Source organism: Muntiacus reevesi, chromosome 3, assembly GCF_963930625.1.
Source record: "Muntiacus reevesi chromosome 3, mMunRee1.1, whole genome shotgun sequence".
Classification (NCBI taxonomy): domain Eukaryota; kingdom Metazoa; phylum Chordata; class Mammalia; order Artiodactyla; family Cervidae; genus Muntiacus; species Muntiacus reevesi.
Genome location: NC_089251.1, coordinates 157806455 through 157825756, shown reverse-complemented (window position 1 = coordinate 157825756; position 19302 = coordinate 157806455). Strand labels below are relative to the sequence as shown.

General features: G+C 50.8%; 1 protein-coding gene across 13 annotated transcripts in view; it reads left to right on the top strand.

The window, feature by feature from the left end:
- The window catches only part of AFDN (afadin, adherens junction formation factor), a 110744-nt gene that overhangs the window by 13349 nt on the left and 78093 nt on the right, over positions 1-19302 (top strand). For all 13 annotated transcript variants that reach the window (XM_065930981.1, XM_065930979.1, XM_065930988.1 and 10 more), the window contains exon 2: positions 16835-17030. In XM_065930981.1, coding sequence (XP_065787053.1) covers positions 16835-17030 — 196 coding nt within the window. The remainder of the gene's footprint in view (positions 1-16834; positions 17031-19302) is intronic.

Genomic DNA, 19302 nt, shown 5'->3' with positions numbered 1-19302 from the left:
AGATGGTTGGATGGCATCACCGACCCAGTGGACATGAGCTTGAGCAAACTCCAGGAGTTGGTGATGGCAGGGAGGCCTGGCGTGCTGCAGTCCATGAGGTTGCCAAGAGTCAGACAAGACTGAGCGACTGAACTGAACAAGTGTGCCTGCTGGCCCGTCTGGGCCAAGGCGCTGGCTGCTGGCTGGGGAGCTGCACGTGTTAACAGGTGGGTTTCTTACGGGCCTTGTAAGCCAAGGTAAGAACGTTGTAGGTGAAAGAGGGTGATGATGTTTGTAGTTGAGCTCTCCCGCCCTCCCGGGGAAGCAGAGGCCACAGGGCGAAGGGGGAGCAGCCTGGTGGCAGGAGGCTGATCGGGTGCAGGGCCTTCGTCTTGTGAAATGAAGGCCACAGCTCATATGCAAGCAGAGGACGAAAGAGAGCCGTTTGGGGTCATCCCAGGTTTGCACTTGGCTACTCGGTAGGTGGTGGTACCCTTGAGTACACGCGTGCGTGCTAAGTCACTTCAGTCTTGTCAGATTCTTTGCGACCCTGTGTACTGTAGCCCACCAGGTTCCTCTGTTCATGGGATTCTCCAGGCATGATACTGGAGTGGGTTGCCTTGCCATCCTCCAAGGGATCTTCCCCACCCAGGGATCAAACCCGTGTTTCTTTTGTCTACCTACACTGGTAGGAGCGTTCTTTACCACTAGCACCAACCTGGGAAGTCCTCTTGGTACCCTTCAGTTCAGTTCAGTTGCTCAGTCGCGTCCTGAATCTTTGTGACCCCATGGACTGCAGCACGCCAGGCCTCCATGTCCATCACCAACTCCTGGAGCTCGCTCCAACTCATGTCCAACGAGTCGGTGACTCCATCCAAGCATCTCATCCTCTGTTGTCCCCTCCTCCTCCTCTCACTTTCAATCATTCCCAGCATCAGAGTCTGCTCTTTGCATCAGGTGGCTAATGGAGTGGGTAGCCATTCCCTCCTTCAGAGGATCTTCCTGACCCAGGGATTGAGCCCACGTCTCCTGCGTTGCAGGCGGCTTCTTTACCGTCTGAGCCCCCAGGGAAGCCTTGATTTGCTCCTCGCCAAACCAGACGCCCTCACTGGCCTCCCACCTCTTGTGAGGGTGTCCGTGTGTTCCCACCCATCCCTGGTGTCACGGGGGACTCCCATCTGGCTCCTCTTTCTTGGCGCTGTAAGTATTTTCACCTTGGACTCTGTCCTCTGTTTATTTTTTCAGTAAAGGCCTGTAATTCAGCGTGGCACCGTTGTCCTGAGATCAGGCAGGTGCATGGGTCAGGCTGCGCCTGGCGGAGCGTGCGCACTCAGAACTCGGGGACCGTAAGGTCTGCCTCAGCCCCCTTGGTCCCGGAGCTGCGTCTCTGGCTGGAACCTCGGTGGATGCTTCTGTGTTAATGTCTGTCTGACTTCAGGAGCAGAACCCCCTGGGGGCAGTGGCTCTTGAAGAATAACAGTAAGCCTTTTTAGGTGAGTGGTACCTAGGTTATTTTTACTTAGAAGGAAGCTATGGAGACTTTTGTAACACATAAAATGCTCTTGTTTTTTAATGGCTATGTAATATTCCTTGTACGAGTCATATTATTCACACCTTGTCTCTACAATACAGTGTTTTAGTAATGTTCCTGTGAACATTTTGCATAATTATCTCCCTGTAGTTGTATTTCTATAAAATAGAAATGGATTTCCAAAAGCAGTTAGCATCGGAGGGGTGGACACATTGAACATTTTGATAGACTTTGCCGGAGTTCTCATCTTAGAAGGCTCTTCCAGTTCACACCCTGCTGCAATGGGTGTAACCCTTCACCTAACACTGATGCTGGGAGTTCCTCTTTTTTCAGCCTGACAGAAAGTCCTTGGTTTCAAACTTCGCGTTTCCTCGTTCACTGTTGAGGAGCAGCGTCGTTCACAAAGTCATTGACCATTATACTTTCTATGTGATGTGTCTTTTTTTCTGTTGGTATGTTTGTTTTAATCTCTTCAATTTGTGCAAATGGTGTTTATAAAACATATTGATGTTTTATCTTGTATTAAAACATAAAAATTCTTTTTTCTATTTAGTCATTTTTGTCTTTTAATTTTATATCCATCAGTGGATGTATTTTACTAGTCATTTGTTTCTTCATTGTTATGTACTTGAAAAGTAAGTAAAAAATCAAGGGAGCACCTATTTTAAAATCCTAACTGTCTTAGCTTGAGTTACGGCTGACAGCATATATTCTTTTGTGTTTAGTAATCGCCCTATTTTTTAAAAGTGTAGGCTGTCTTTTTTTCCTTAAATCAGGCTCAATTCTGTTAGACTCTCCACCACCAGAATTTATAGTTACCAGGAGGAGACTCACACAGATAGGTTTGTGTCTTAAGGATTTTCATTGTGGAACTACTTTGGATATGAGGAGTATATTTTTCATTTTTAGCAGTAATTAATGAGCTTCCCTGGTGGCTCAGACAGTAAAGAACCTGCCTGCAATGTGGGAGACCTGGGTTCACTCCCTGGGTGGTGAAGATCCCCTGGAGAAGGGAAAGGCTACCCACTCCAGTATTCTTGCCTAGAGAAACCTGGGAACTGAGGAAGGAGCCTGGTGGGCTGCACTTCATGGGGTCACAGAGAGTCGGACACGGCTGAGTGACTTAAGCATGTACAGCACATAAATGAACTTAAAACCTATTCAAAAACCAGAGTATGAGCTTCAGAAGTTCGGAGTTAAGCCATGAGCTTTGGAAAAATCAGCCTTATTGGTAGTTGTGAATAGTTAAGGTTATCTGACTATTTAAAACTTCCTTCTAATTTGTTTGATTTGTTTTAGTGATATGCATTTTTTTTCCAACTTATGTCTGCAAACATCCCAGTAGAGAAAAATTAATGGGTTAAAAAATGATTGAGTTCAGTTCAGTCTCTCAGTTGTGTCCGACTCTCAGCGACCCCATGGACTGCAGCACGCCAGGCTTCTCTGTTCATCACCAACTCCCGGAGTTGACTGAAACGCATGCCCATTGAATGGGTGATGCCATCCAACCATCTCATCCTCTGTCGCCCCCTTCTCCCGACTTCAATCTTTCCCAGCATCAGGGTCTTTTCTAATGAGATTAACATTTAAAAAAAAAAAAAAAAGAGGCGGTTTTGTTTCCTGGAGTTATTTTTAGAGTCTTCTCTGTGGTGTGCGGGAGAGCCGGTATGTTGGTTGTGGAGTGTGTGGCGTCCTCAGGGCAGTCCTCGTTGTGAACGTCGTCAGAGCTCCGAGGTTGCCTGTGTAGATACTGGAGTTGCTTACCTCTGCTAACCCCTGCCGCGCTGCGAAGACAGCCCGCGATTGTGTGGCTGTTTTGCCAGTTTGGTTATTTGGGGATATGACCAGTGCAGTGCAGCTGCACTCTGCTATCAGTGTAAGTTGTCTAATTTTAAAGATGAAAATGAAATTTTAGAACTTTTTCTTTGCTGCTTACCCTAAGGGCCCAACCCTCGAGTTCACCCAGACGGCTCTTGTCTGAGTCACTAGCACCCTTCGGGCTGCCGGGACTGGTCATCACCTCGGGCCCACTGATCCGATCCCCCAGCCTCGTCTCCACTTGGCCCCTGGGCCCGGTCGGTTCTCCTGTACGGAGTGGAGGAGCCCCGGTTTGCGGCCTCCTCTCTGCTCCTCCTTGGGGCACCCAGCGCTGACGACGCCCTGAGCGGACCGCGCCCGCACCCAGCGCCTGCACCGCCCCGGATGGAACGTGCCAGCACCGCCCTGGATGGAATGTGCCCGCATCTGGCCCCGCACCGCCTCGGATGGACCGCGCCCACACCCGGCGCCCGCACCGCCCCGGATGGAACGTGCCCGCATCTGACCCCACACCGCCTCGGATGGACCGCGCCTGCACCCGGTGCCCGCACTGCCCTGGACGGACCATGTCCACATCCAGCGCCAACCACCCCGAGCGGACCGCCTCCTCACCTGCGCTCCTCCCAGCGACTCCTGCAGCCTCCCAGCCAGGGGACCGCGTGGCCGCCCCTCGCCTGGGTTGCTGGCGCCCCTTTGCCCCGGTTCCTGACTCCCCGCTTCTCCTGGGCCTCAGCCCTCCCAGTCCGGCGGCTCTGCCTCCAAAGCGTCGTCGGCATCTTTGGCGTCTCAGCACGTCTTGCTGCTGCCCAGGCCGGGCTGTGCGCGTCTCAGCCTTCAGTTCAGTGATGCGGTTTTCCGTTCAGACCCTCGGGCGGCTGAGCTGCCATCCGGAGCGCCGCGTGGCCGACGGAGCCGGCGTGGCCCTCCGGCCTGAGAAGCCCCGGCACCGCCCGCCCCGTCTCCTTCAGCCCCGACCGTCGTGGTCCTGCTGCTTCCAGACGCGCCGCCAGGCGGCCCTCGGGTTTTGTTCAGGTCCCCTCCCTCCGGACCCCGGGACTCTCGGTCCCTCTGCCTCGCTTGACTGTGTCCGCCTGTCCCTGAGGGCCTCCTGAGAACAGGCTGTTTGCGGCTCTTCCCCTTTGGAGTGAAGATGATTTAGCTGCAGAGAGAAACAGCTTATCCCCTGGGCTTGTTGTCTGTTCTGAGTCTTTTTTCATTTCTAAATTACAGTTTTTATTTCTTTTTAAAGCATTTATTATAGATTGCTATTCCGTTTTACCGAATGTTTGCATTTAATGCGGCTTAAAAATGTTACTATGCAGTGGGCTTTGTCTTTGAGCTGATTTGTGTCCCAGCTTTGGAAATCTGACCCTGGGTGTTGGTTTTTATTGTTTCCTTCCTTCCAGACAATTCTTCTCCTCCTTCCCTGTTTCTTCCTCTCCACCCCATGAGAATTATTATTGGACAACGCAGAGAGCCTTTGTCCTGTGGGCCCGGCCGGCCCGACAGACTCGTGGTCCCAGCGCGGTCTGCGTCCTGGGGCCTCTGCTATTGCCGGGCCGCCCTTGGGGGGCCAGGCCCTCCCGGCCACCTCCTCTGCGAGCCACCGCTGAGCTCACAGCCCTGAAGCGTCGCCTGCTGAGCAGTGGTTTAGATGCACAGCCGGCCCGTCGCTCCGTTTAATTCCCAAATCAACAAGGGAGGTGCAGTTGTTATCATCTAGGTATCTTTCAGCTGAAGGAGGCCCGGGAAGCCTGAGGATGTAGAGTTAATAGGTGCAGCCATCCCTCCTGCCTGTCTTCCCCGCTTTCTGCCTCCAGAGAACATGGCTGCCTGAGGCTGGCAGGTTAGCACCTCAGGTGTTGCAGCAGGTGCGTGGTCATCCTCTGTCCCGGATCTCTGCTCCTGCCTCCGGCCGGCCAGGCTGTCCGGCGTCGTCCCTGTTACAGAGCAGGCTTTCCAGGGTCCTCTTGTCTGTGTCCTTCTGGGCCGGGGCAGTGTTAGGAGGACGACTAGATGTGTGCAGATGCAGATTCTGCCACACTGATCTTGAGATGGGTTTGCCAGTTTACATTCCAAACCTCAGAAGTGCCTGCATCCTCAGTATATTCAGATTTTTTTTTTTTTGGTAAGCAAGAATACATGAAATAATAATCATGATTAATAATAACCTGTTTTCAGTGAGTGAACGTGTTTTCTTACGTTTATGGTCATTCTGGTTTTCTCTTTGAGTTACCTGTTTATACATTTTGTCCATGTGTTTTTCAGTGAGCTGTTTGTCTTTTTCTACTTGATTTGTAGGAAATCTTTATAAACTCTGGATTCTAATCCTTTACCTGTATGTTGCAAGTGTGTTTCCGTTCGTCTTTTTCTTAAGTCTCTTACCGTGTTTTGTCACGCAGATTTAAAGACTTAAAGTGTAGTGGGGTCCCTCGGTCTTCTCCTTAGACATTTGCTCTTACACCTTTTCTCTCTCATTCGGGGAATATGCTCGGTGCTCCGTTCTGGAGGGTTTACAGTGTGACTTTTCACGCGTAGGTGTTCAGTCTACCTGGGGTGCCTTGGCCTGCGGGACCCCCCACCCCCTTTCATGGCCTCAGTGCCGGTTTTCCGGGCCTGCCCTTCTGTAAACACCGTGTATGTCAGAGCGCTGACTGTTTCCTGTCCAGCCGTGGGATGCTGACTGGCTGTGCAGTCTGCGTGTGACTGGGCGTGGGGAGGGTACAGCCTTTCTTCACAACAGAGTAACAGGCCAGCTTCTTGTCTCGGATCCGCCTCTGACCCGAGGGCGCTACCGTGTGGTCCTGCTCAGGCAGCTTGCCGGTCCTGGGCTCGGCTGAGGGTCTGCAGACAGAGGTGCCCGCCCAGTACGGCCGTGGCTGGAAGTGCCATGGTTCTGGGCTCGGCTGAGGGTCTGCAGACAGAGGTGCCCGCCCGGTACGGCCGTGGCTGGAAGTGCCGTGGTCCTGGGCTCGGCTGAGGGTCTGCAGACAGAGGTGCCCGCCCCGCAGTGCCATGGCTGGAAGTGCCGTGGTCCTGGACTCGGCTGAGGGTCTGCAGACAGAGGTGCCCGCCCCGCAGGGCCGTGGTCCTGGGCTCGGCTGAGGGTCTGCAGACAGAGGTGCCTGCCCGGTACGGCCGTGGCTGGAAGTGCCGTGGTCCTAGGCTCGGCTGAGGGTCTGCAGACAGAGGTGCCTGCCCAGTACGGCCGTGGCTGGAAGTGCCGTGGTCCTGGGCTCGGCTGAGGGTCTGCAGACAGAGGGGCCCGCCCCATGGGGCCTGGGCTCGGCTGAGGGTCTGTGTCTGGAAGTGCAGCAGACGGCCTGAGGAACGCGCTCGGCTCCGGGTGGTGCTTCCCTTCTGGACTGGTGATGCTTCTTGAGGATGATACCTGTTGCTGTTCTGGTTGTTTTATTGTCCTTGTTAGCTGTGCTTTTTCTCCTTCCCTGTGTTTTGCTTCATCTGCTCCAGCAGAAGGTCTTCCTTGTCCGTCGCAGGACAGAAGCTTAGATCTGTTTGCTCAGCCTGGTGTCAGATGAGGTCCTTTGTCGGGGAGCACCACGTTCTGGGTTAGTATTGCAAGTTTTAGGTTGATTCTGCTTTGCATAACTTAAGCTGAAAAAAAGTCTTACTTGTTGCTGTTTCTGATTTTGTCTAGAAATGGTAATATCTTCTTTAAAAGATATAGTGTAACTTTACATATAAAAACAAATCAGTGATTTTTGAGGTTTTCATTTTATGGAACCTAATACTTTTTTCTTTCATCATCATATTTCTGTTTCTTTGTCTTTGAGTTCATGCCTATGACATATTCCATTAGTTATCTAAAGAATTTATTCCAGAATGTACTTTTTTTTAGCTTATACACGAATGCATTATAGTTAAATACCCCACATGTCTGTAATACTTACTTCAGTATGGAAAATTCTGGAATAGAAGTGTTATTTTGGTGAGCAGAATGACAGTCCACTTCGTGGTTGCTGCTTTTCATGAACGTTGTCTTGTGCAGTTACGCTCAGAAAACTCAGCAGAACAGTGAGTTGTTCTCAGCCGTGTCGCTCTGCGCTCCTGGGTTCCTTTCTGCATCAGTGCTGTTAAACATCCTCCTAAACACCGTGGGCCTTTCCGAAGTCTCTGCTGATGTGAGCAGCTCACCTTTTTGCCTCGCTCTGGCCTGCTACCAGGCGGCATCCTGTCTGCCGTGGTCAGCTGATACCCAGAGTGAGGCAGGAAGTGCGGTCCGCAGGTCCCGCTTAGCCCCAGGTACGCGGCCCGGGAGCCCCCATCAAACCAGGCCGAGAACGGCACACCCGGCGCCGATTTCTCCGTGAAACCCCAGCCAGAGGCGGCGGTGCTCACCTCACTGCTCCTGCAGCCTCTGCCCCTACGGGCCCCGCCCCGACCCCCTTTCAAGTGTCTCACAGAGGATACAAAAGGCCCCAAAATACAGAAGAGGACTCAAAAACCATTTCAAAGTGTATGTGGTTACTAATGCAGTGTATACGACGGTGAAGATTTGAAGATAATTTTTTCATTTACATAAGTTTCTTGAGTTTTTTTTTTTTAATAGAACAGGTTGAGTACTGTGAATTCAATTTTTAGTATATTAGAGAGATTCAGATGGTTGCATTTCAGCTGTATGAAGCTTCTTTGAATCAGTTGTTGCAGTTGAGTATTTACCTGGAAGTTATATAAATAGAGTAAATGATAGCCTACCAACTTCTGTATATAGTTGTATGGTGCATTACCCTTGTTCAGATTTATAAACTTTTTAATATTTCACATACTTCAGACTCAGTGCAGATATAGGAAACAGGTTTTAAAACAAAATTTCCTCATTTTATTATTGAAGCTGAGTTTAGGGACATGGTTATCTGAGAGAAGACACTTCATCAGTTCCCATCTAAAAATTCTCAAGTGCTCATACACTTAAACACAAGAAAATAGTTGGAAAAGTATATAATCCAACTCTAGCAAAAAAAAAGGGGGCAAAACCAACCGAGCATATTAATAGTCTATATGGATGCATATGAAAAGAGCAAAATATAAAGATTCACAGAACAAAACACTGTACATTCATGATCCTATTTCTGAAGTTCACTGTCTAAAACTTCCAATCATTTCCATTGGCGGTGGGGAGTGACTGTTTCTGTAGCTTCAGAGCCGTGATGGAGCTTAGGTCCACACGCACGTCCAGCAGGGCCTCGGGGGTGGCCCCGAGCTGGGAGCGGAGGAGGCGGCCCGACAGCCCGCCCGCCGCACCCACAGGGCCTGGCCCGGCGGCCTCTCCCTCCTGGCTGGGGCGATGCCAGTCCTCGCCCAGATTGAGGAAGCGTTAAAAAATATCCTGATTTCCCAGTTCTGTCATTTCTTTCATGCTTACTGGCTGGAATTCTTTAAAAACCTGGCTTCCTCATCTGAGCTGCAGGAAGACTATGAATTCCGCGTTCTCTGACTTGAATTGCTTATTTCCCAACCGAGGAGTCGGTGCCCTAGCAGCCCGCGGCGGTGACAGTGACCTTGGCTTTGGCCTTTTCCCTGCTCCTCACTGATGCTGTGCAGTTGGGACTTTTCAGGGCTTCTGGGTCTCGTCACTTGCAGTCATTACTGCTGCTGGTAAACCACATTGTCCAGATTTGGCCAGGTGCACCTTTTGGTGGCTAGACGGTTTTTCTTAACTTTTTTTTTTTTTTTTAAAACTTATTTGTCATCTGGTGTAATAAGGTGTCCCAGACTCATCTTGTCCACTTTTGACCATACCTGGATTAGACCATTTCTCCACGGATCCTTGGTTCCTTTTAGTGGAGAAAAGGATTGAGAGTCAGCAGTCTAGGTGCTAGAGATGCTTGATTTTACATCTTGTCTTTGCTTTAAGACTTCTTAAGTGACAAGAGCTGTTGTTACTGAGTTGCTGATTTCTGACTCTTTGCGACCCTTTGGACTGTAGCCCACCAGGCTCCTCTGTCCATGGGATTTCCCAGGCTAGAATACTGGGGTGGGTTGTCATTTCTTTCTCCAGGGGATCTTCCCTATTCAGGAAGCACTTTAGGGAAGAGCTGTCACGTGAAAGGCGCTGCTGTAATTCACACACTGTTGTGTCCCCGCGCTCACTGAAACGCGGACTTGTGTTCTGTCCATGTCACAGTGTGATGGCAGCGCTTCATTCCATCATGTGAAGGGACCAGGGTTTATTCAACCAGCGTACCTCGCCTCATCATTTCCAGACGTTTGTTGTTATTGCCAGTGCTGCAGTGAACCACTCTGCCGACATGTCTTGGTCCAAGAAGGGGCTCTGCTGGCGCGTCCCAGGACAGGCCTGCAGAAGGGGCTCTCTGTGCCAGATGCACAGGGGCATCCTTTTGGCCCAGCGTCACCCCAGGTCTGCTCCGTGGATGTGCATCTTGTACCCACCCCACAAATAGAGGGGTTGTTAGACTTTAAGATTTTTACCACTTTGATTGAGAAATGTGATCTTATTTGGAAGTTTTACAGTTATTTTGTCATTAACGAGGTGGATCGTCCTTTTTCCTATTTGAGTCATACTCACTTTGTGAACATGAGGTTTTTTTAATCCATTTTAAAGTGGGTTTTTTTTTCTTCTCATATTTTAGGGACTCTTTATATATCTTATATTTCTTTCTTTCACGTAAGTTGGAAATGTTTCTCCCCCAGTGTGTCACTTGTCTTTGGACTTTACTTATTGCGTGCTTTCCCCCCCCCCCAAATGAAAGTTTATTTTTATGTAGACAAATTTATTTACATTTCTTAAATTGCCTTATGATGACATCTATAATTTTTAAAGTGTGGGTTTCCATGAAGATGTTTATTACAGAATGCAGGTTTCTAAAGCAGTGTGTGAACTGACTGTGCATACTAACGCTGTGACGATGGACTCAAACTGATCCTAGAAGTGCTCTCTGGTTATGGAGAGCCTGAAAGGAAGCCCGGCGTGGGGCTGGGAGGGCTGTGCAGTCCCACTCGCAGGAATCAGCCTGGCTCAGCGGACGCAGTCACGTCACTGTGTGTGCCTCAGAGAGGGGGCTGCCAGCTTCGTAGATGAAGGAAGTGGGTAAGTCACGATGTGTCTGGACGTTATCAAGGGATTCAGCCATGTTTTTCATCCGGCTCTTCTGTTTAAGGGTCGGCTATAAGTACAGTGAGATGAATTAGGAAGAGGTGATTATGCTGTGCCGAGTCGCATCTTTGTGACCCCCAAGGACCATAGCCCGCCAGGCTTCTCTGTCCACGGGATTTCCCAGGCAAGAATACTGAGTGGGTAGCCATGCCCTCTTCCAGGGCATCTTCCCCACCCAGGGACCGACCTGTGTTTCCTGCTTCACAGGCAGATTCTTTGCCCCCGACTCGTGGGGGAAGCCGGGGAACAGGTGGTTAGTTGTACTCAGAGTCTGTGGTCTAACAGGTTAGTGCGAGCTGGAGAAAGGCTGCAGGTGGACCAAGGTGGCGGTGACTCAAGAATTGTCATTTTACTGACGCCTCCTGTGGATCAACAGTCTTAGGTGGTCACCGTCAAGCGGTGTCACTTTAAATCGTGTTTATTACAGGTGTGGTGTTAGATTTAGCAGTTCATTTGCAGCTGGTTAGATGCACGGAGCTCACTGGCCACTTCTGGACACTGCGGCTCGGAGGCTGGAGCAGGAATCTGTTCAGGAGAGAAGTGGGATCATGCCACAGGAAAGAGGGCGCTTGGAGGGGTGGGAGCTAGAGTGCCGTGCTGCGGAGGGCCCGGCTCATCACCGGGAGCCCGGGCAGGTGTTTGGGGACACCCTGGTCTCCCGGCTGGCAGGTGCTGCCGGCCTCCGGTAGGTGGAGGCCAGGGGTGTTCGAGGCACCGCACGGCCGTCCCCGAGGAGCCCGGGGGCCCGGCAGTGCACGCTGCCTGGGACGTCAGCGCCGCCCCTCACCTCACCGGCGCAGGAGGTTGTGCTCAGACCTTGGTCTGAGCATCGGGCTCGGGGATGCCAGCGGCGAAGCTCAGCCCGGTTGGCAGAGCGACGTGGGATGAGCTTTGCTTTTGTAACGGCAATGGCTGCAAAGCGTATTTGTTGTCTCTGGAGTCGCTCCAGGGACGCCGTCTTACTTGAGGGCTGTAGATACTTTCCATGGATGAGAAAATAATGACATCTTAATTTCAGTAAATACATTTTTATTAGCCTGTAGCTGAAATTTAGCATTTTCTTCACTTACAAGTTTATACTCTTATCTCCTTCAGATTTGAAGTTGTAAAATTTTAAATGCACAAAAACAAGGTCTAGACCTTATTTAATATGTTAATAAAGACCACTCATGTTACTCTGTCACAGGTTTTAGAAATATTTTAAATATTGTCGGGTCTGCATTGCTGCCTGGGCTTTTCTCTGGTTGTGATGAGTGGAGGGTGCTCTGGCTGTGATTTGCAGGCCTCTTGTCACAGAGGCTTCTCTTAGGGTGGAGCATGGGCTCCCGGGGCGAGGGCTTAGGAGTGCGGCTCCTGGGCTCCAGAGTGCGGGCTCAGGAGTTGCTGCGCAGGATCTTCCTGGACCAGTGATCTGTCTCGTGTCTTCTGCATTGCAAGGCGGGTTCCTCATCACTGCACCACCAGGGAGGCCCTAATAATTGCATTTTGCTGTGATTGTTCACTTTGCAATTCTCCGTGCTTTATGCAGTTAACATTTTTATTCTGAGAGCAGTGACACAGGCCTCACCAGTCTGCTGAAGGATCCCGGACAAAGTTGGATAGAACCCCTGGACTAGAGAGGTGGCTTTTTGAAGAGTGTTTTCTTTACTTGCCTTATGGCTCAGCTGGTAAAGAATCCGTCCACAGTGTGGGAAACCTGGGTTCGATTCCTGGGTTGGGAAGATCCCCTGGAGAAGAGAAAGGCTACCCAGTCCAGTGTTCTGACCTGGAGAATTCCATGGACTATATACTCCACGGGGTCGCAGAGAGTCGGACATGACTGAGCGACTTCCACTTTTACTTCACTTCTTTACTTCTGTACATTTGCACTTCACTTTTGTACAAGTGCAGTACTTACGAGTCACAGTAGAAATGAAGACATCATCTTTAACCACAAGTGTGATTTTTGCTATTTTGTTAATTGGGTTTAATTAGTGCATCCTTTGTTACCGTCTTTCACATCCCCAGTGCATATAGTGTGGTAGCTACTCAAATATAGAGATTAAAGATTTTCAGAGGACTGTGGGGAGAGCTTCACTGTTCCATCCCCTCGTGATGCTAAAGGTTTCGGTAGGTTTCCGCTTCCACTGGCATCTCCCAGCGAAGCGCACTGGGAACCTGCCTCAGAAGCTGACAGTTGTAAGTAGACGGTGCTGGCGGCCATAACAGGCCTTTGAAAACCATGTTTGCGACTCGTTTTCACAGCAGGCTGTTTTCTGGCATAGAATTGTCTTACTTATAATGCTTACGTGGTCAGATACAGGGTGGTTGGTTTGAGTTCATAAAGCAGTTATCTGCAGCGTGCGTTCTCTGTGGGGTGTGTGTGTTGGGGTTGGTTTTTTAGACCAGAGAACTTGTATGAACTCTGAGCTCTTCCCCTGAAAGGTGACTTTTCCCGCGTTCAGTGAGCTTGCTCCAGCTCGGCTCTGGTGACGTCGGGAGAACAGTAGCTGGCTCACACTGAGAAGGCCTGCGCTGGGATGTGTTAGAGACGGTGCCTTCGCTTTCAGACGAGGCGCCGCACCAGAATCACCGGATCACGCAGACCCCTGAGGCGTGTGCCGTGGATCGTGCTCCCGGGTGAGGACGCCGGGTCGGAGGTCAGCGCTCAGGATGGCCCAGGCTCGCCCCAGATGAGCGGATTCGGTCCAGAGCGCCACCGTGAGGCCAGGCTCACCACTTTGGTTTCTGGTTGCAAATAACAGTCAGGTTCACATAGTCCTGTAGTCTGTTAAGTGTGCAGTGGCATTATGTCTGAAAAAAGAGTGTACCTGCGTCCATTGCAAAGCACTTCAGCACTGAGAAGTGCCAGCCGTCCGTCGTGTGGCCCTCCCGGGGAACCTCACCCCTTCCGCTTTCACAAAGCCCGTGCCCGCGGAGCGCCGCGTGGCGTGGCGAGGCGCCCGGGCCAGGCTGGGCCACAGGGAGCCAGGGAGGGGCGCGAGCCCCGGGAGGGGCGGGCGGAGGTCCGCTCCAGACGGCGCTGAGCCTTCGGGCGTATCTGTCCTATAGAAGTTACAGGTAATGAAACGCGCATAGTTTTAAAAAGTATTCTTCAGTACTGGTTTAAAAAATAGTTCAAGAAGTAGTTTATACAAGTTCAAAAAATAGCATTTATATAAGTGCGATTCCAAAAAATCCTATAATCAGGTATTTCGTCCATTCTCTACCCAAATGTCATGCTGTTTTTAACAGCGTGAGTCAAACAGCCATCATCTGCTGATGGTTCATGCGCGGTCATGTTTGTGCTTTGGCGGCAGCAGCCTTGGGACTAAGGGGTGTGTGTGAGATAAGTCGTGGCCCTGTGAACGAGGGGGTTGGAAAGGTGACTACGTGTTGGCAGGTAGCCTTGATGGGCTGCAGGCTGGGCCCTGGTTTTCCTAGAAATGCCGGAAGTGGTGAGAAGAACATGAACAGAGCCTGGTTCTTAGTCTGTGCCAGCTCTAGAGCAGGTGGTTCTCGGTAGCTTGTTCAAGGAGAAGGAGATTTGGGGTTGTCTGGGTGAGTTTCTGCTGGTTCAGATAAGAAGGCCGATTGATTATCAATTTCATTAACTAATGAGGTACTGGTAAAATATTGAGACGCAAACCTCCATCTGTACGTCTTTGCTCCTTGTTTTGACTGTGTGTGTGTAATTTGATAACGAGCCTTCTTGTATTCGTTCTGGTAAACACAAGAACATTTCTGTTTCAAGAGTGGTAACACAGCCCCGCGCGGCATTCATTTCCGTTGTGACCGTCGGTGATGTTTCTCAGGGAAGAATTTATGTGAAGGTGAGGATATACCTTTAGACAAAATGAAGGCGGTTTTCCTGTCAGGAGAAGTGACCGTTGAGGAAAGGAGCCCAGTACCCGCTCTGTCAGGTGGCCCCGCCTCTCTGCGCATAGGGCTGCAGCACTGGCCCCGGCGGGGCTGGTGGCGAGGAGGCAGCTCTAGGGGGACGGGGCTCTGCGGGGCGGGGGTGCTGGCCGCCTGGCGGCTGTGTGCCGGCTGCTCACGCTTGGCCTCCCTGGACCTGCTTTCTCCCCCTTGCGCAGTGGGTGTGACGGTGGCACCTGCCTCTTGGTTTGGGGAATTAAATGCTGAAGACCGTCCGTATCTGGCACATGGTGGCTGGTCACATATGTTAGTTACAGTTACTATTGTGTGTGAGCTTGGTCACTGCCTACCCAAGTTAATGTTCAGGAACTGGATTTTTTGTCTTCTCAGTTTTGATAAAATTCTGTAGACTTACATACACCGGCCCAAACTGGCTGAATAATTGAGCAGAAAGCTAATGTGTTCCTTTATTAGGAGACTCACCCAGTAACGGCTCTGCTCAGGTTTTCCCGTGCGATGTTAAGGAGACCCGGCAAACTGAACTGCTAGGTATTTATTAATGCTTATTTAGTGCAAATCAGATGAAAGGTAGTTTTTAATCGTCTACGTTACTTAGGCTTGATCGAGCCTGGAGAATTGTTTCTTTAAAAGCATCAATAGAGAGGTTTCTTTTAAAATGATTATCAGCCTGATTTTTGGCTGCTTGGCCCAGGCCAGACACGGACTCCTGACTTGCTTTCTCAGCTGCCACCCTGCGCCCGTGCCCGGCTTCCCCGGCGTCTGTGGTTCGGGTAGTCCTTCCCACACATCCCTGCGTTCCTATCCCGGGTCGGGGAACACAGGGGGGGCGGCCTGCAGCAGAGTCGGGCGGACACAGTAGGAACCCGGGGGTGGAAATGTGCCTGATGGTGTCTTTGTCCCGTTTAATTTTCAAATAGACCGTTAAGCCCATGCTAATAACTCCACGTCCCTTACTTTGCTTCAGGTGAAGACTCGTTAGGTGGTGCCTTTCTGTGAGGGCAGGCTGGCGGGTTGGGACTGGCTGTGATGGTCTCTGAGGCCGCAGGGACCTCTGCGAGGAGGAGGGCGAGGGGGACTCCCCTGCCTGCTCTTAGGGTGGGCTCTGGATGCTCGTGGCGGTGGGAAGACCTGACATGTCAGGGGGCGGGGAGGGGAGCCTTGAGGACTCCCGCCAAGGTGCTCTTGGTGCCGGGGACCGTGCAGGGAGCCTTGGGGTTGGAAGAGTCCGCGTAGCTCTGCGGGGAGCTGCGCTTTGTCCAGGGAGCCCCGGGATAACAGCATCATCTGGCAAAGTGTGACCCACCAGACAAACAGGGGTGCTCTGTGATGCAGCAGGCCTCCGCCCTTGGGTGTGAACTCCTGAGTGGTCTTATTGTGGTGCTAGCAAGAGTGTTGCCTAAGAGTGTCGCTGTAATGATTGAAAAAGCAAAGGAGCCCTGGGAAGGAGCCTCCCAAGGTCCTGTGTGTGGGCTTCACCCTCCCGCGAAGTAGTCTTTGGATGTCTTTGGTTGGCATCCGTTGTACTTTTCTCTGGAAGTAAGATTATTTAAAAAAAATCAAAAAGATTTTAGGAAAAATCTACATTGTGTCTGTTAATCTGGGGCAAGTAGTACATACTGAAAATACTCACAGTTACATTCCGCCAAACTGGCTTTCCATTCATTCACATTCATGCTGGAGTTGGGGTTAGCGTTTCCCCTTTGAAATCTCGGGACAGATGGCCCTCAGGGTCGGGACAGACGGGCCTCAGGGTAGGGACAGACGGGCCTCAGGGTCGGGACAGACGGGCCTCAGGGTTGGACAGGCCTCAGGGTCGGACAGACGGGGCCTCAGAGTCAGGACAGATGGGCCTCAGGGTCAGACAGGTGTGGACCTTGAAGTTCAGTGCTGCTGCTAAGTTGCTTCAGTCGCGTCCGACTCTGTGCGGCCCCACAGACGGCAGTCCCCCAGGCTCCCCCGTCCCTGGGATTCTCCAGGCAACAACACTGGAGTGGGCTGCTATTTCCTTCTCCAATGCATGAAAATGAAAAGTGGAAGTGAAGTCGCTCAGTCGTGTCCGACTCTTAGCGACCCCGTGGACTGCAGCCTACCAGCTCCTCCGTCCATGGGATTTTCCAGGTGAGAGTACTGGAGTGCAAAGTTCAGTGCATCCGGGCTTAATTCTGGACTTGACTTTGATCCTGCTTGAACGGGATACTCAGACTTTGTGAGTTTTAGTGGCCAGATCTTGAGGCTGGGCTTTGATCATAGCGTCTGATTCACTGGCTGGTTATAAAGACTTGAGCAAGTGGGGCCCGGCCCTAGCTGAGGGCCCCGGTCTGAGTGGGCGGCTGCTGACACAGGTGCTCTGCAACCGGACCTGACGCTCGAGCCATGCAGGGGAGGCAGACTGTAAATACCTCGTCCCAAGTCACTTGACTAAATTTGAAGACACCTTTTTTTTAATAGGATATCGTTTTTTTCAAAGATGTATCATTTCATTTTCCTTTCAGGATTTGGAGTTTCACGGAGTGATGAGATTTTATTTTCAAGATAAAGCCGCCGGGAACTTCGCCACGAAATGCATCCGGGTGTCCAGCACCGCCACCACCCAGGACGTGCTGGAGACGCTGGCCGAGAAGTTCCGCCCCGACATGCGGATGCTGTCGTCACCCAAGTACTCACTCTACGAGGTGCACGTCAGCGGAGGTCAGTGCGCAGGACGGGCTGCGGGCCGTGGTCCTCGCCGTGAGACGCTCACTTTCCTGGGGCCCAGCTTTACTACTGCCTCATCCCATTCTGAGGGAGCAGTGAGAGAGATGGCAAAGCTCGAGTGTGTCTGCGAGGTCCCAGCTCGAGTGTGTCTGCGAGGTCCCAGCTCGAGTGTGTCTGCGAGGTCCCAGCTCGAGTGTGTCTGCGAGGTCCCAGCTCGAGTCTGTCTGTGAGGTCCCAGCTCGAGTGTGTCTGCGAGGTCTCAGCTCGAGTGTGTCTGCGAGGTCCCAGCTCGAGTGTGTCTGCGAGATCCCAGTCTGAGTGTGTCTGTGAGGTCCCAGCTCGAGTATGTCTGTGAGATCCTAGCAGGTAGAGTTTGGGAGTTGCTTTCTTCTCTAGAGATAAGGAGCGCAGTGTTTCATACTTGAATTCTCCAGGTCTGGCACATACTTTGATGATACGTGGGGCTGCTTGATTTTGGAGAACTACACCGTGTAACCATTTGTAGATCACCACGCTATAGCTGGGCGTAGCCCGTTGTTTTGTGAGTGTGGTCCATAAGTCTTGCTGTAGTATCTTTGTCCTGTGGAACAGGAACCGTGTTCTTGGGAAGAACAGGCATCGTGAGGAAACTCTTTCTGTGGTCACTAATTTCTCCTTGTTTTAAGGTTTGAAGTTTCTGAAAATATCCTGTATATCCAGCGTGGCAATTTAGGTTGAGCTGATTAGGAATGTAAAAATGTTTAAAAATTTTTATGAGTGCTTTGGAAATACTGAGTCACCTGCAAAAAAAAAAAAAAAAGCAAAATTCAGTTAATGTTGTAAATAAAGAATTGCAGATAGCACAAACCTTATTCTAATACCTATTTAAGTTGTCACAAAACCTATTTGAACATTATTTATTTAGTTAGTCTTCTTCCTGAAGTATAGCTTTCTCTGTCTGAAATTGGGCTAAGATTTTTGTAGTGTGTGGAATTCAGGTATCACCACGTACTACCAGCCTTGTGTTAGGTGGGCCATATTTGTTCATCATTCTCTCAAGTTCACTGGGGTATCAGCTGCATACATCGTACCCAGAGTAAATCTGACAGGAGAGGCTGGTCCCAGTTTTGGATGTTTTCTCTGAGGTTGAGTTCTCCTTTCACCTCAGAGTCTCTGTACATAGCTTACAAAGAGGAGGAGGATATTTCTTATCTTTAGCACTCTTCTTTCTGCACTGTTGGTCATTTGAACACCACCACGTGAGGTCTTTGGAATGACATCTATGGTTGTGATTTGAGATCTAAAAATGGAATGGGCTTAATTTTTTTTTAAGAATATTATATCCTTAAACTTTCTTTGCCAGATTTGGTTTTAATTAAAAAGATATGTTACTTGTACGGGGTGAAGACACCAGGAAGGTGTGTAAGGAAGCTAGTGTCCGTTCCCTACCCCCAGCCGTGTCCCCTTGTTGACGCTCAGCCAGGCTGGCCCGCCTGTGTCCTGCACCTGCGTGTGGCTCCAGCAGGGCCTCAGAGAGGAGGAGGCCGTGGATGCAAGTCTACAGAGGAGCGGGCCCTGGTGCAGGGCCTCAGTCTTTTTCGGGTTACAGAGCCCGTAATGTGTCAGGAACTTTTTGTGGCATCCCCAGGCCAAAGGAAATACTTAACACTTTATTTTATTGCGTAGATCCAGACAAGTTCATAAAGATTTATGTTCTTAACAGCTTGCTGGTTATTTGGGAAAATAGTAGACATAAAAGGAAAACTGGTGATTTCATTCCGTTCCCAGTCACAGTCACTCCCTGATGGGGGGCATGTCTCCTGGGCGCCCCCTGCCCCAGTCCTGGGTGGAGGCAGCACTCCCATCTCCTGGTTTCCACAGTGCCATGGCAAACCCACCTGACGCGGATGGGTTCCTGCTGCGTCTGGCAGGTACAGCTCGTGTTCCTGGATGGGTGACATGTGTCTAGTGAGCCCCTGGCACCTCAGCCGGTGGGGGGAAAGAGCACTGGCCCAGTACCATGGAAATGCCACTTAGAGCCCTTTTCCACATTAGAATTTCTTGTGTAAAGTCAGTTGGAAAACTAAAGACTTCTGCTGTTTTAACTTGAGCAGAAGATACTGTAGATTGTAGCAGGGCCCTGACTGTATCTGCATGCAGTTGTCAGGCACACGTGATGTTGTTGACTGTAGACAGTAGTAGGTCCCTGACTGTTTCTGCATGTGGCATCAGGCATACATGTTGACTGTAGACTGTAGCAGGACCCTGACTGTTTCTGCATGGTCAT